The sequence below is a fragment of the Heliangelus exortis genome, chromosome 6, assembly GCF_036169615.1.
Source record: "Heliangelus exortis chromosome 6, bHelExo1.hap1, whole genome shotgun sequence".
In the NCBI taxonomy this organism is placed as follows: domain Eukaryota; kingdom Metazoa; phylum Chordata; class Aves; order Apodiformes; family Trochilidae; genus Heliangelus; species Heliangelus exortis.
The window spans coordinates 2,218,146-2,235,151 of record NC_092427.1 but is presented as its reverse complement, the minus strand read 5'-3'; the positions used below and the strand labels follow the sequence as shown (position 1 = coordinate 2,235,151).

At 41.4% G+C, this 17,006-nt stretch overlaps 1 protein-coding gene across 12 annotated transcripts in view; it reads left to right on the top strand.

Annotated features, from left to right (window-relative positions):
- The window catches only part of MBD5 (methyl-CpG binding domain protein 5), a 137,269-nt gene that overhangs the window by 111,875 nt on the left and 8,388 nt on the right, over positions 1 to 17,006 (top strand). For 10 of the 12 annotated variants that reach the window (XM_071746383.1, XM_071746381.1, XM_071746377.1 and 7 more), the window contains 3 exons: positions 7,116 to 8,144; positions 9,936 to 10,153; positions 11,888 to 13,096. In XM_071746383.1, the coding sequence (XP_071602484.1) occupies positions 7,116 to 8,144; positions 9,936 to 10,153; positions 11,888 to 13,096 (2,456 nt within the window). The remainder of the gene's footprint in view (positions 1 to 7,115; positions 8,145 to 9,935; positions 10,154 to 11,887; positions 13,097 to 17,006) is intronic. The other 2 variants (XM_071746387.1, XM_071746386.1) reach the window with 1 other exon arrangement.

Below are 17,006 nucleotides of genomic sequence, written 5' to 3'. Positions count from 1 at the left end.
CAGCACATCAGAACAGTTTTCCCAGACTAAATTTTAAAAACAGCAGCGATGGTGAAATGTGGAAGTCGGAGCAGCTAGAGGAAGGAGAAGAGCCAAGACTGATACTCAGGCATTTTTTTAAAAAGCCTGATTTTAGGGATTTCTGTTGGCTTAGAAAATGCTTTGAGCTTCTTGCCCTCCCCCCAAAATTTGGGTGGGGTCTTTTTTGGCTCAGTCCCTTTTCAGAAGACCGCGAGCTCCGCTCCTCGCCGATTCTCCTAAAAAATCATCTGTGAAAGCAAGAGTTTGAAAAACGCTATTGAGAACGGGGCCAGCATTACATCTGTTTCGTTGTGACTTAAAAAAAAAGATCCCAAAGATGATGATCAGGCAGCATTATGCCACTCGTAGTCATAGTAATAAGCTGAGAAGCTCCAGTGATAAGCATGAGATTCCGGGCAGGCTGTTCCACAGCCTCCTGTTCTGTGCAGAGGGAGTATTGTCTGTGAGAGGAGCCCAGGTGTTTGGGGTTTTTTTTAACTGGTTCTGCTGGGCTGAGATGGATGTTTTATTTATTGGTTCATTGTTTGTGATGCCTCTGTTGTCTCCGGGGAGCTCGGGATCTTGATAAGGAGAGGAGCTGACAGTGGTTTGCGGTTAAGTGCTGAATTATGGCTTCTCGGGAATGGGAAGCGTTGGAGTAAATGTGATGCCAGATACATATCTGAAATGCTTTCCATTCCAGAAAGAAAGCAGAGAATGTAATTATAAAAATGTATAGCTCGTGGTTCTAAGTTTATAGGGAAGTGATGGGATGTGCAGTTAAAGCAGGAAGGCGATGTCTCCAATTTTTAAGGAATATGAGGTCACCTCACCTCCAGCAGTGATTGCCCTGCAGTGGAAGTTCACCCCCTTAAACTCAGTCAGTTAAAAATATTACAGCAGTGGCAAACGATCTGTTCCTGCCTCAAAACTGATGTTAATTCTTATATTAGTATTGCAGTAGCCTCTGGAGGCCTGGAGCAGGGGTTGTGTGTGTGGTAGAGGTTGCCCAAACTGTTTGAGACAGAGCAGTGATTGCAGTGCCTGAGTCATCTTTTGTGCTCTCACACCTTGGTCAGCTCAGGGTAAGGCAGGCAGGCAAACTTTCTGCTCTCACTTGAGCTTTTTGAATGGATCTTGCAGATTTCTTCTGCAGGAGCTGCTGAGTTTTACCCTTAGAGAGGGTGGAAGTGGTGGAGATTGTAGCAAAAAGCTCATTACAGGACCAAGGAGTGGAATGTGAGTTTGTGAGAAGGGTTTCAAAACCATGAAATGTTCTAAATTAAAATTAAAAAGCCATAAAGAAAATGTAAAATATGAAGTGTGAAATACAGCTGGATCTGTTTTTATTGAATATGCAGAAAAGTAGGAATTGGGAAAGTGGTAGGTATAACATTTATTTGTTTTCAGCTCTTTTAGATATTAATGTCTAATGAGCAAATTCTGCACTTTTAGTTTCCTAAGTACTTACCACACCTGTCTTATTGGTTATTTTTATTCTACCAACTCCAGCAATGTATTGTTGAGACTATTGAAATATTAGACTACATAATGGTAATTTCTCCCAGGGAAATGCATTGTAAAATACTATTTCCAGTATAATTTTCTAATTTGTCTCTGTAACTGCAACTTTTTAGGAAAATACATATATAGTTAAGGTTCTTTAATTTGGTAGAACTATTTTTTAGTATCCATAAAGACTCCAGGAGCTCACTTTCAGTTTGGATTGTTTGGTGTATAGGGAAGCTGAGCATTATTCACAGTATGTGAAGTCATTACTGTTCCTACAGATTTTTATGCAGACACAATTCTGCTGCTGCAGAAATGATTTTGGGGTTTTGACTCTTTCCTTTTGCTTCATTTGAAATCAGCAGCTCATACCCCAACTTCTCTTCCTGAGGACAGCCCTTGAAGATCAATGTCCAAGTCTCCAGAGTGTTCAGATCTTAAATCTTGTTTATAAAGTAGGATTTTAAACCAGGTAGACCTCTCACTCTGTCCTACCATCCCAACAGCAGGGTATGGACCTCTCTGTTCCTCTCTTTCATGAAAGGATGGTGTTGAGATGTGAATGATAAATATCTTCCACTCCAACTGCTTTATTTTCAGTGAGCAGAAAGAGGGAAGCTTCTCAAACACAAACCATTTTTTATTGCATCTTCTTAAGAATACCTGTCAAGCAGTGCTTTTTGAAAAGGAACACAGATAAAATCCACATAGGAAAATAAACCTGCTTTCAAAAGAAAGCAAAATGAAAATGTAAATAAAATACCATAGCATGCAAAATAATAATTTTTTAAAACTTATATCCCATTCAATTTCCATTTATTTATTCTCATAAAGCATTTATTTGAACCTCTGAGAGAACAATATATCTATTATTTGGGTATTTTCTCACTGCATTGCAAAGGCAGTTCCTTTTTCTCAAGAAAAGGCAGAAGAACCTCTGGCAGATGTCTGGGGCTGCAGGACCTGGAAGCCAACAGACATCTTAGGCTTTCATGGCTTTTACTCAAAATCCTTCATCTTTTTTTTTTTTTTTTTTAATTCTTTTACTCTTCAGAGGCTCTGAATGCTAAGGACTGTTGTTTACTGAGCTGCTGCTTACAGTGCCTTGGCTTTTCAGAATTAAAAATCACATTATTTCCTCAAACTTGGAATCAAACTTGTGATCTCCTTTTAGCTTCCAGCACCTATCTGTGTTTCCCATCAACTTTTATCTTGGAGCCTGGACATGGTCATGCTAAACCAGTTCATGGGGGAGTTTTGGGTGAGCAAAAATTGAAATTCTTTGGTGGTGCTGTCAGTCTTCTTTTCTCCTGGCTGGAGGAAGTGCAAGTGGCCAGAGCTGCTTTTTCCTTACAGCACTACTCTCCAAGCCACCTTGTTTGTCACCTTGAAACCACCATCTGGTTTCCACCAAAGAACTCATCCTGCCCTTCTTGAAAAACTCTAGTGTGGGTCTAGATCCCACTGGGAATAAAAACTGGAGCTCAAGGGGCATCCTGAGTCAGTTCCAGATTGCTGCTGCTGTGCTTGGGTGTTGCAGGTGAAAGGACAATCCTCTGAGTAGTTTTCTTCTCCTGTACTCACAGTGTAGCCCCTAACACTGAGTTGGGGGGGTACATGTAGCATTTTTCCATGCTCTCCCCCAGAACTCTTCCCATCTTCACACTGCTGGTGTCAGGCATCTCCTCACAGCTGCTCCTCACGTGGGAGAAAGGCACAGAACTCCTCATTTTCAGCTTGCATCTTGGAGCTGGGATTTTGAAAGTAAGGCTGGGCAGTCCAGAGGGCTCTCTGGGTCCTCCTCCAGGGGAAGGAGGCTTCTGCACCTTGGGGATGCAGCACTATCAGGAATAATTATGGGAAATGGGCATCTCTTAGAAAGAGGAAGGAACAAACAATTGGGATTTTGGTCTTTTTTAGATTGAGGGCTCTTATGGGTTAGTGAGGATGGAGTGCATGCATTGCTTCAGCTAGAATATTGACTTGTTGGAGATGGTGTTTTGGAAGAGATCCAAAAATCATATTTTATCTAGATTTGTCCCAGAATGCAGCTGTAATTTAGCTACTACCCCATTGAAGGCTCTTCTACACCAGTTCCTGCTGTGTCTTTCTGTGAAGGGGGATGAAGAGAAGCTGGGGGGAATATTTGCCTGTTTTTCTTTTCCTGCTGAAGTGTGGCTGCTCATCACCTCTTCAGCTCCTGAACTCCCCAAGTCTGCACTGAAATAAGGACCCATTTTCTTCCTTGTACTCACAATCCATCGAGATTATTTTTTTAATTAGCAATTAATTAATTGGCTAATTAATCTGGAATAATGCACTCTAGACCTCTCAGGTCAGCTCTCCAGAAGTGGTGTTTAGCAGGGGACAGAGATCAGAGCAGTGTTTGACAAGAACCTAGCAACAATTTTAGAAGTTTTGAGATTTGCTGCTCTTTCCTGTGCTTATTTACCTGAGTGGAATGAAAAATAGGTTCATAAATAAATTAGGGATGGGGTCCACTTGAAAATACCAAAATCAGGTTTTACATTCACAAGAGCTCTATAAATAGAATACTTTCCTCATGCCTGAATATAAAATCTCTCCATGTGCTGCTGCTGCTTAAGACATTGAATGGGATTTCTTGGAGCAGGGGAAGCCTTTCCTGGCCACCAAGGGAGAAGCTTGGGAAGCTGCCTTTCCCTTCTTACAGAAGTAAAGTTTCCAGGGAAAATAATTGCCTGAAATGAAGCTTGGGAACCTGTCTTTCCCTTCTTGCATGAGTAAAGTTTCCAGGGAAAATAATTGCCTGAAATGAACTCAGACCTTAGAAAACCCAGTGTCAGACTGGTGCTGGTGTCAGGCTGAGCTGGTGGTTGCCTCTCTAGGTGACAGATTTTAGGTGGAAGGAGGAAGAATGGCTGTCTGAAGGTGTTCAGGTGTTACCTGGTCCCATTCCAGCAGATTACAGCTTGAGAGACTCAGGTGAAGTTTACTTCAAAGTGCAGGGATGGTTTTGCTGCAGTGAGAAAATTTTCAGCCAGCATTATTTAAGAGGCCATTTGTATCCTGAAGTGTGGATCTGCATCCATCCTGTGTGATCCAAGTGATTCTTCTCTTCAAAACACATAGAAAAGGCTTTGTCAGAAGTGTAATAAGCTTTGTAATGGTATTCATCAACTCTGTAGGTTGGTCTTTGGGACTTTTCTGAGTATTTACATCCTTGAGGCATCAGTTCTAGATACTGATTTAATTAAAACAAAAGAAAACTGCATAATTTCCTTTTTGTGAGCAAACAGGTACCTGATTGTTAGTGATGTGTATTGCTCTGGGCTCTGCAACATGTTTTAACATGAGAGTTTGAAACTACCACACTTGGGTGTTTTCTCCATCAAAACAAAAATAATCTGCTTTTCGCCACGAAAACTGTAAAGACTTTTCTATTACTTTTCTAAAAATGCAGTTTAAAATATTTCAGGCATCAGGAAAAAAAAGGGAGATGTGCAGTTATAGTTTAGCTTAGGCTCTCTGGGATTTGTGTAGCTGGATTTAAACCCTCAGTGTATGGCTGTGAGTTAAAAACAAACAGTGAACATCTAAGTTGAATTTAATTTTATGTTTTGCTGCTCATTTGTATCAACTGTCTCTTACTATGGGCTTATTAAAAAAAATAGCAGAAAAAAGGGGAGGAAAAAGGGCATCCACATAAAAAATCTGCCTAACATGTCATGGCAGTGGGTCACATATTCCTTCATGTCATCACGTGCTGGAGAAAATCTCCCTTTTTTTTTTCTGCAAAGTTCCATTTTGGGGAGGCATTGCCAGAAGCTTCTTGTCCCCAGGGTTAGGTGAGCAGAAGCTGGGTGGATATGTTGGCAGAAAATAACCTTACTTCCCATAGCTGTGGGTTTCATTCATCTGCATCAATAGATTGGTTGTAGGAACTTCTTCATCTTACATCTGGAAGTGAGGAATTTTCCTGATCAGCAGCTTTTCATTGGCTTTTGAGAGCATCTGTGCCCATTTCTCAGGTCAAAAGTTGGACTGGATGATCTTGAAGGTCTCGTCCAAGCCAAGAAATTCTGTGGTATGAGGCATTTGCCAGGTTTGGGGGTGTCAAAATAGGGATTGCTTTACTATTCCTGCCTAATCTGAAATGTTAAACACAGAGCCCTAAGTGGAAACCCAGTGGGTGCATGGGTGGGTTTTTGTTCCTCAAGAGTGTGTCTTTTTTTGTTCCAAAGTGCTGCCTCAGGAAATGTACTTGTCATGAAACAGCTTTTATTGCTTCGTTACCATATTTCTCATCACACCAGGATGGGGTATCCTCTGCTTAATGATTACAATATGTTCTTACTTTGTCTTTTGTTGTTTAATTTCTGCACTGGAATGTGATGTTAGTACCTGGGAGAGAGGGTGAGATCTTTCTTCTCTTGAGTTCAATGCAGTGTGTTAATTTTATACCTTTTGAATTGTCATGTTACAGTACTTGAAAAATGCTATTTTTAGTTAACTGATGTAAAGGTTTTATTCAGTACTTAGCAGTGTAGTTGCACGTTCCTTTTCAAATAGTATTTGTTTGGAAAAATGCTAATTGATACTTTCTTAGAATTAATACTTTCTGGTCTGTCACATGAGTTATATTTGCAGGGCATTTGAGAATGGAAAATACACATGCAATATATATTTTTAATACTTAAATGTTCCTCAGTGAGTGAAGTAGAAGGACATAATTCCAGGCCATTTGCTTTAATTCCCCTGGTCTCCTTTCATGTCTTCACTGTATGACCACCATCAGTTCAAGATTCTGCCTTAACTAAAAATGAATAATTTATACTTCAGGGTTCATCAAAGGGCATAAAAAGACCCAAAGAAACTCTGTTTACTATTTGCTCCCTCTGTCCATGTGACCCCCTCACAGTAACCTCATGTAACCCACACACACCTTCATGCCAAGTGATGGATATGACTGGACCACCCCAATTATTTACATTTTTTTCTTTATCAATTGTTGGAGGGAGGTGCCTGCTAAGCTACTTTGCTCATCAGATTTCATCACAGGCAGCAACATGATACATAATTGTCATCATTGTCTTTTTTCTTCGAGACCAAAATAATTATTTAAGTAACAAGTCTCTACAACTCCTTCATGGAACAGAGCAGGAAACAGAAGATTCACATCTCAGGTGCACTCTCACCTTCACACAGCATCACTCCTGTCTCCTGGTGCTCCTTCTTCATAAGAGTTCATTTCACACTGGTCCAGGACCAACAACCACACCAAGCTGTGGTTGTTCTTAGGCTTATGCTGATCAAAAAATGTAATGACTGATCAAAAAATGTAATGATCCTATTGTATCCCCACTCAGGCAATTTAAGGGAAACAGAGGGGTACAGTGAAATAATTCCTGAGGAGCTGTGGCACAGCTGGTGGTGACTGATGTGTGTATTGAAAAAAACACTCGAGTCTGGATACTCAAAACATTTTCTTTCCTGTGCACGGGTGCCAAATATTAGAGTTTTGGGTCAACCTGGTTACTCTGGGGCTCTGCTCAGCCTCCCAGCAGGCAGCATTCTATTCAGAGTTGTCTTTTTTTGCCTTGCAGGGGGTTCAGGACCTTCGTCATCAATAGCCATAGCTGGCACCAGCCAACCTGCCATCACAAAGACAACATCTGTGCTTCAGGATGGTGTTATAGTCACGACTGCAGCTGGAAACCCCCTCCAGAGCCAGCTGCCCCTGGGGAGTGATTTCCCTTTTGCTGGCCACGAACACTCGCTCCATTTCCCGCAGAACAGCTCTTCAAACAACAATCTTCCACATCCTTTGAATCAAAACCTCCTCAGTTCTCTTCCTATCTCTTTGCCAGTGAATCAGCAACATCTCCTAAACCAGAATCTATTAAATATACTCCAGCCTTCAGCAGGAGAAGGCAAGTCTGAGGTCAACCTCAACCCTTTAGGTTTTCTCAACCCGAATGTAAATGCTGCTTTAGCTTTTCTCTCCAGTGACGTGGATGGGCAGGTGCTCCAGCCTGTTCATTTCCAGCTTCTAGCAACCCTCCTTCAGAACCAAGCCCAAGCAGCTGCCATGCTTCCCTTACCATCTTTCAATCTGACCATCTCAGATTTGCTGCAACAGCAAAACAACCCTTTGCCCACAGTCACACAGATGCCAGCCCCAGCCGAGCATTTGCCCAGCAATCAGTCAGAAAGCACCAGGGTGGAGAGCCTCTTAACCAACCCCCTGGGCAACCCTTTACCAAGCTTTTCAGGCACTGACACTACTTCCAACCCCCTGCTCCTCCCAGCTGTCTCTGGGGCCTCAGCATTAATGGCCTTGAACCCCCAGCTGGTGGGAGGTGTCCTCAGCTCCGCGTCGGGCAACACCGCAAATCATCCAGAGGTTTCCATAGCCACCTCCTCCCAAGCAACCACTACCACAACCACTACATCATCAGCAGTGGCAGCACTGTCTGTGTCCACCCTGGGTGGTGGGACAGCAGTGGTGTCAATGGCAGAAACATTGCTGAACATATCTAATAGTGCTGGGAATCCATCTGGTCCAGCTAAACTCAACAATAACTCTGTGGTGCCACAGCTACTTAACCCTCTACTGGGGACAGGTCTGCTTGGTAAGTTCAGTTTCTTCACAGATATAAAAGGATTTAAAAAAAAAAAAAAAAAAAAAAGGAAGAGGGTTGGGGAGGGGGAATTTTGTATTCTAGTTTCTCTTTTTAAAGATTCCACTTTATCATACTACTTCTTTTTTTAAGGCTTTTGTTATGTTACAGCTTGTCTAATGAGAAAACCCACCACTGTTATCATCACAAAGTACATTCTAATAACTCAGGAGCATTTAATACTGGTTTTGGAAATTATTTTCTATTCCATTCTTAATTCTGATGCCACCTAGACCTACTCTGCACACCTTACAATTCTCTAAGCAATTGGACTCGTTTCATTTCTCAAGTAGTAGAAGCAGAGGAGCATCTCTGGGATGCAGTTTCATTTCAAGTGCCTGTGGCATCACAGGGTTAGGATGAGTGGCTGGGAGATGAGAAATGGCCAAGTGCATTTTTCTAAATGAATCCAAAGTGCCCAAACTGTAAGCACACACCCAGAAAAGAAATCCATAAAGCACTCAAAGTAGGTCCTTGTGCAAGTGCAAAGAGCAGGGTTGCCCTTCCAGCCCTTTATTGTGCACTTAGATTTTCTCTTTCTCTGTTTTGTGGTTTGCTGGGGGTTTTTTTTTGGCTTTTTTTTGCTATAACTTGTGGTTTAAAACGCAGAGTAGCTCACTTGGCAAACACCTACATCCCAAAACAAGTAATTAAAAAGCCCTTAAGTGCAAGTTGGGTTTTTTCCCTGGGTCTTTTGATGATTTTTTACCAAGAATATGTAACATAGTTAGTACTCCTCTGTTGTTTGGGCTATGTACTCTAATAAATAGATTAGGAGGAGGAATTATAATAGTTGTAAAGAACTGATAAGTGTTTTTCCTTACTGCCTCATACTCAGCTACTCAGTGGCTGTCATGAAGTACTTTACATTTTCCATGGAAAATACAACTAACCAGTGACTTTGTAAAGTGCAATTTTAAGGAAAATATGAGCTTTTTTAATTAAAGAAAGTAAAATTTAGAAACAATGAACAAAAGCAACCAAACAAAAGAACCAACTGGGAACTAGATGCATTTTGAAGCTTTATTGTCTCATAAAGACAAGCTCAACAGCTTATTTGTTTTACTAGAGCTAGAGTTTTCGTGTTTTGTGTGATACAAAATGCTAATACAGTTATTTCTCTAGAATGTATCTTTTTTTAAAATGCTAAGATTGTTGGCTGAGACATCTGTGAGCCAAAAACCCATTGCTCATTTGCAGGTAGCTCACGTTACTTTGTCAGAGCACATAAAAAAACAGTTGCTTTGGGTTTTTTAAGTTATTTTCTCTTTTTCCTCCTCCCCTTCACCACCCCAGTACTGTTTGAAGCAGTCACTCTTTGGAAAGGAGGAGGAATTCCAAGGCTCAGACTCTGCCAGAAGCTCATTCTGCCATCCTTGGCTCTGTCCCCTTCCAAAGGCAAAGCAAAGGTCTGAAACCTTTAGAATGAGTCCAGGCAGCTGTGAGATGCCAAAGCAGCATCACTGAAGAAATCTTTATTTCTTCAATATAAAAATAAAGAGTATAAAATAAAGAGCAGGAGACACAGATACCTAAAAGATAGGAAGATAAAAGATAAGATAAAGAGTAGGAATAAAGAGTAGGAGACACAGGTACCTTGAGGACCATTCCATAAAAGATTGAAGGGGAAAAGTGTTTTATGGAGGCTTTTGCTTAGCAGACAGTTAAAATTTTAGTCAAGGAAATTTTTCCTGAGTGTTGGGGACTCAACTGACTGAACATCTCCCTGTGTTTGATTTGCAGGTGACATGTCATCCTTAAACACTACTTTGAATAACCATCAGCTGAGTCATCTCCAGTCTCTGTTAAACAACAATCAGATGTTTCCTTCAAATCAGCAGCAGCAGCAGCAGCACCTTCTCCAGGGGTACCAGAACATGCAGGGCTTTCAAGGCCAGCCCCCAATTCCTGGCCCAACCAATAACCCAAACCCCATGGCATGTCTGTTCCAAAACTTCCAGGTAGGAAGCAAAATGTAATGAATATTCAGACCAGTGTGCAACTCCCATGGGTAAAAGTAGAAATCTTGAAAATTTATACTTACTCTGTGGTTTGGTTTTTGTGCTGATTCAGACAACAGGATAAGTACAATTGGCAGCTCTGTTCAGCAGTGTTTGGATTTGGGAATCAGTAATGTTTGTTACTGAGGTTTTATCTCTTCCCTAGAAACTGGATAGAGTTTCTTTGGAATGAGATGTGCTTCATGTGTTAAAAAAAAAATATTCTATATATGTTCTGACTCTTACTATACATTTGCAGCCACACTTAATTTCCATTCCACAGAAATGATCATCAGTCCCCATCAGACCACTCTGGTGAGTCAGTGGTGAGAAATAACAACTTCATAAATTATTCTAGGTGACCATGTGTACCTTGACCTCTTCCACTCCCAGCTCACTTGAATAGAAGAGGTGGATCTGATGTGCAGATAGACTGAAAAAAAAAAAATAAACAAAAGGATTTAGGATGATAATACAGTGACAAACTGTGCAAAACTGGCACCTTCTTGCTGCCCACCTGAATGGGCAAATCTCCATGCTGCAAGTTGAGCTGTCAAACTAACATCCTGACAGGAAACAAAGCAACCAAAATAGGTAATAAAACCAGAGTTACCAAATGTATTTATTGTTATTCAGTATTACCATGATTGCTGCAGAGCTCGAGATGTGAAGAGGGAAGCATGCAGGTAGTGCTAGAATTTTCTTTTACCCTTTAAGGAAAAAGAACACATCCCCTTGTCTCAGTGCAGATGTTTCACTGCTACTGCAAAACCACAGTCCTCTAACTGCCTGCTAACTCTTTTTGGTTTTGTATGAATTTTGGTAGCTTCACCTCAGTATTCTTTTGCTTCCAATTCTGTTACAAAACAGTAATGGTAAGAATTGAAAGGAGCTTTTGGAAATATTTAATGCTTGGTTTTTACAGATTTTTTTTTCCCCTTGTTGACATCATCCTCACTGCCTGTGTATGTGACAAGAAACATAAAAAGCAGTTCCTTTAATCTGAAGGTTACAATTTACTGTGGCAGTGCCTGACATGAAAGCTGCCATGCAAAGGGATGCAGGCATGGTTTGCAAGGGACTGGAGTTAAAAGAGATCCCACAAGAGAAGCACAGAACTGAAAGGGAAAAACAGAACTGTTAGCCCATTCCAGAAGGCCAGGCATGGCCTACATTCCAGCAAGTGGATGAGGTGGATACAAGGAGCCCAGAAGAGCAGCTGGTAGGGATGGAATAAGCATTATCAGGGTCTGGGAAAGAAGGAAAAAGAACAGTGGAGAACCAAAATATTGAGCTTGGTGGGACTGCTTAGGACTTAAGTGAAAAAGAGGAAGGTGCTGCGTGACAATCAGAGGAGGAAATCTCTGCAAAGACTCTGCCAGAGGTGATAGTGTAGTCTCAGCAGCACATGGTAGGTTCTGTCAGTTCAGGCAATGTGTCTGTTTTGATCCAGGCAATCAAGGCTAAGATTTTTGGGTTTGTTTTCCTCTAAATTATGCTTTTTGTTTCTTTGTTTGCTGTCTAGCTTGTTCAGCTTTAAACTCTGTAAGTGATGTCTAACCAAAACCTAATTATGTCCTGTAACAAACAGTCACCCTGGCCACCATCCTGACTCTTTTTTTTATTAAAACGACTACTGAAAGAGAACTGTAGAAGAAAAATTGTAATTTCCATCCTTTTCTCTCCTTTTCCCAGGTGAGAATGCAGGAAGATGCTGCTGTCCTGAACAAAAGAATGATCACTCAGATGGGAATGGCACCAGTTCCCGAGAGCTCCAATGCAATGCTTCCTCCTTTCCAGGAACCATCTTGTGATTTGCAGCCAAGGACTGAACCATCCCTTGGACACCAGGCAAAGGATAACCTCAACGTTGCTGCTCAGGGTGATGCATCAGTGGATGCCATCTACAAGGCAGTTGTAGATGCTGCAAGCAAAGGGATGCAAGTGGTCATCACCACTGCTGTTAGCAGTACCACCCAAATGAGTCCCATCCCAGCTTTGAGTGCCATGAGTGCCTTCACAGCCTCAGTTGGTGACCCATTAAATCTTTCTAGTGCTGTCAGTGCAGTAATCCATGGAAGGAACGTTGCTGTTTCTGATCATGAGGGTAGGGTGAGGAACAGCAGAGGAACACGAGTGCTGAAGAATTCAGAGCACGGTAAAAACTCCAGTGAAGGGGATGGGTATGAATATTACAAACCCACGAGTTGTAACACACCCAAAAAACAGTGGGAAGGGGAGCAAAGCCCCGTCAGTGAGATAAACAGGTGGAAATGTGAGGAGTTTCTAGACCACTCTGCCCACATCCATAGTAGTCCTTGTCATGAGAGGCCCAATAACATCTCCACACTGCCATTACTGCAAGGAGAGCAGCATCAGATACTCTTATCACAGCGAAACTGTCAAAGTGATAAAATGTTGGAGGAGAATTTCAGGTATAACAATTACAAAAGAACTATGATGAGTTTTAAGGAAAGACTGGAGAACACTGTGGAACGATGTGCACACTTAAATGGCAACAGACCTCAGCAGAACAGAGGGTTTGGGGAGTTGCTGAACACTTCTAAACAAGACCTGATTCTGGAAGAGCAATCTCCAAGTTCCTCAAACAGCTTGGAAAGTTCATTAGTGAAAGACTATATCCATTACAATGGAGATTTTAATGCCAAAAGCATTAATGGGTGTGTGCCTAGCCCTTCAGATGCTAAAAGCATCAGTAGTGAAGATGACCTAAGGAACCCAGACTCCCCTTCTTCCAATGAGCTGATCCATTACAGGCCAAGGACGTTTAATGTTGGCGACTTGGTCTGGGGCCAGATCAAAGGTCTGACTTCATGGCCTGGGAAACTGGTCAGAGAAGAAGAAGTTCACAATTCTTGTCAACAAAACGCTGAGGAGGGGAAGGTATATTTATATATATATGCACATATCTATCTATACACACCTGTGCCTGAGCCCATGTCAATGTTTATCAAAACTAGCTCGCTCCATTCTTTATTTTTTTTTTCTCCTTTCTCTCTTATTTTTGTAGGACAAGCTGCTTATTTTTTTTTTATTCCTAACTCTAGCTCGCAGAACTGAAGTTTTCCTGTAGTAACCTATTAAGAAATTCAGCCAGTGTCAAGAAACATGAGTCTGTTTGGGTCTGATGGTGCTTTACTTAATTTGTGTACACACAAAAATGTGGTTAGCAAAAAAATGGTTTAACTTGCATTGTGCATTTAGTTGAACTTCTGTGTCCAAAGAAGGTGATAATGGAGATCTCTGAAAGTGTTGAAAACTGCAAAAAGGGAAAACTGATCTAACCAGACTGAGGAGTCTAACAAGGAAAACCATGCTGATTGACACCTACAGCCTGAAGAGGAAATGCATGCACTTGTTCAGCCTGAGAAGAGGTTTTGCCACCTTTTCTAGTGAGAAAACCATCCCAGTTTGCTCCTTCAGACTAAAATCCTCTGGGTTTTTTGGTTGACAAATGAGAAATCTTATGCTTGTTGAGGAATATGCAGAAAATAGTTCCCCCAGAGTTGTTATGTTGTTATAAGTATTTCCAGTTCTGATCTCTACTATTTGTATAATGCTGTATTTTTGTAGTTCTTACAAAAATATTTCCCATCTCCCATATATAAATATTTTCAGTACTCTTTTATAAAATGCATTTTTTAAAAGTGCGTAAGCAGAAAGGAAAGGTCAAGTGAAGGAACAGAAAGAAATCAAACCACTGAAAAATTTGGGCTTCTTCCCCACATACCTGCCTAGTATTGCACAACAACAGTGTAAGAACATGAGAATGGGGATGAAATAATCCCTTTCCCCAAAATTTGGCCAAGAGCAGAGATCCAGAGGAGAGGGAGAGTGCCAGAACACACTGGGGAGAGCTGCTTCACCTCCAGCCTCTGCCTCCCACCAGAGCAGAGCTCAGAACCTGCTGGACCTGGTGTATCTGTAGTGTAACCACTGCTGTTCTTACTCCAGGTAGCAGCCTTGGAGTTACCTGATGTGAATATTTGATCTCCCCAAACAGGTTTTTGATGAATTGGAGCTCTAAATAGTGAAGTCTGGGGGTGATGTCTGGCCAGGATGGCTTTGACCCTTGCTCAAGAGAACCTCAGTCTCTCTTTACAGGAACCTCTTGGCCACAAAGGTCTCAAAGAGCTCCTGTCTGAGTGCCCTGACCAAAAGTATTTCATTTGTAGAGAATTCAGCTTGTTTTGGTAACAATTTGAATGCTCAAGAGCTCCTCCCTCAGCTCCCCAGGTTACAAGTCAGTTTTTCAAGTGGAGAGACTTCAAACTATCAAAGTTTAAACAAAACTGGTGAAGTCAGGTGTGCAATCTCCTGTCCCAGGGGAATCACAAACACAGTAATTACACTTTCATTTCTGCATTAACATCACCAAATTGGGTATCCAAATCTAGGTGAGTGTTTTGACAAGCTCCTTGTTTGTAACTTTTGTAAAGAGGTGAAACTTCTTTCATTTGCATTCCTCAGGAGTTTTATACATTTAATCCCCAGTTTGTGGATGCCAACAGCAAAGCCACCACCTCTAATTCTGAGTCTTCTGTGTACATTGTGTCAGCATTGTGTAATATTCTGTTCAGGGGCACAGATTTTGTTGTATCCTGAGGGAAAAAACCTGGAAATGCATAAAGTGCTGCTCTTGTGTTGCTGTCAAGGTATTTGTGGAGGCAGCAGGAGAGGCTGCTTCAAGTTCTTCCATCAGGATTTGCCACGTAAAGGATCACCTCTCTCATCAGAAGGCCTTTAATTTAATTAGAATAACTTGAAATTAAAAAACAAACATATACATACATATATATATACATATATACACATATATGTAAGTATATATATATATATATATAATTTTCTCCAGCAAGAAGTGCAGACTGAACGACCATTCCAGAGGTCAGGTGTTGGGGTTGGGAGGTGGGATACAGGGGAATCTGAGAGGTGAAAATCTGCATGTGCTGTATAATATTTCCATTTTTAATTGAAGATGGGCAGGAACTCCCAGGCAGAGTGGGAATCTCTGCACATGTGCAGGCACCTGTGACATCCTGTACACCTGCAGCCTTCAGATGTTCAGGCAGCCTGGTCTGAAGGGAAAATTTAAAAAAAAAAATTAAAAAAAAAGAAAACTCACAGCAAAAAAAAAGCTTGCAAACAAAAAAGAAATAACCCTGAAAATCAAAAAAGAAATAACCCTGAAAATCAAATGGCTGTCAGAAATTCTGGGCTTTAAAAAATCCTGAATGGTTACAATTCATGGGGGTAGCCACTGGCAGCAGTTCTGGAATTGTATTTTCTGCAGAGCTTTCTTACAGCACCTCTGAAAGGATTTGTGTACCAAATGTTACCCTCTGCACTGTAACAGCAGTTTTGCTGTGCTGCTGGGAGCTCGTGGTGCTTTGTGTGTCCTCTGTTCTTTCTCTCATCCATAATTTGATTTTTGTTTCCATTTAAAAGAGTGTGGGTCTGAAATGTAATAATGCTCTGTCTGAAGAGATTAGAATGGTGTTTCCCTAAGAGAAGGGAGGAATCTGGCACCTTTGTGTCCTAAGGAGCTCTGGCATTTTGGCAAATGAAAGAGGAGCCCAAGGGAAGTTCCTGAAAGGGAAGGAAGGAAGCCTGAAGCATCCTGAAACAGGAGGATGTGGATATCATTAGGAAATTAATTGGATTATTATCCAAATGATGTCACCTGAACAGGAACAAGGCTTTGCGAGCTGTGAAAGTGTGTGAGCAGGAGTTGTCTCTTGTTAGTGCCTTTCACAGGGATTGTTACAGCACAAGTGTTGTTCTCTCACCAGTTGAACTCAATTTTTTTCAACTGAGCTTTTGGAGTTCTCCAGGTACCAATAGTTGTGATTTCTCAGTGGCCTGAAAACCCCACGTGTATGTATTTATCTGGTGTTGTAGGGGCTTCTTGGAACTGAAGGGATCTGGCATTATTCATTCCAACCCAGCTGCTGGAGTTGCTTCCAGTGCCTTCTGAAGTTACCAGTTGGGTGCTACTGCTCCAAAAAAAGTGCTGGCAGGATTTTTACTGTTCTGCCATCCCAGAATTCCAGACTTGAAGATACTGATTTCCTTTTTGTTATCCAGACATGGCATTAGAGCTGCATAACAATAATTACCCTTGGACTTTCATCTCTATTTAATGGCAGACAGACACAAACCTTTGCAGAGTCTGTTCCTTATGAACAGACACATCCCTGGTGGATGCATTTCATGTACAGTTCAGCATTTGTGACAAATCCATCATGCAGTAAAGGGTCTGAGGTAAAGGATCAGGATGATTTTATCATTGCCCTTTAATTCTCTTCAGTTTGAAAAATACAAATTTCATCTTTAGCTGGTTTTCCAAGGTTCTGTAAAACGAAGGCTTGAGCACTGCCTCCAGTGATCCCATTTTAATGTAGGAGATGTAACATCTAAGCTGCTGGAGCTGGTTTGCTCATTCTGGGAGCATTTCCTCCTGTTTATCCTTAGAAAAGCTCTGCAGGTTTGACAGAGTGTTCCTTCTGTCTGCCTCTGTATTTTCCCCAAAGTCTGATTAGGAGAGGAATTATTTGAAGTATTTGCAGTCCCCCATTGAAAGTTCTCCCCATTTTAAGGGGAAAGAGCCATAATCTGTGGCATAATTGAATTTATGGCGTGAAAATGGAAATCTTGCCTCCTCCCCCTGTGCAGCTTTCCCCAGGAATGATTCCTGTACATCCCTGGAATGTCACTGGTCCCCAGGTTCATCTTCTGAGTTCAAGAGATGTGAAATTTGCTCTGAACATGGATTATGTTGGGCCTCATGTCT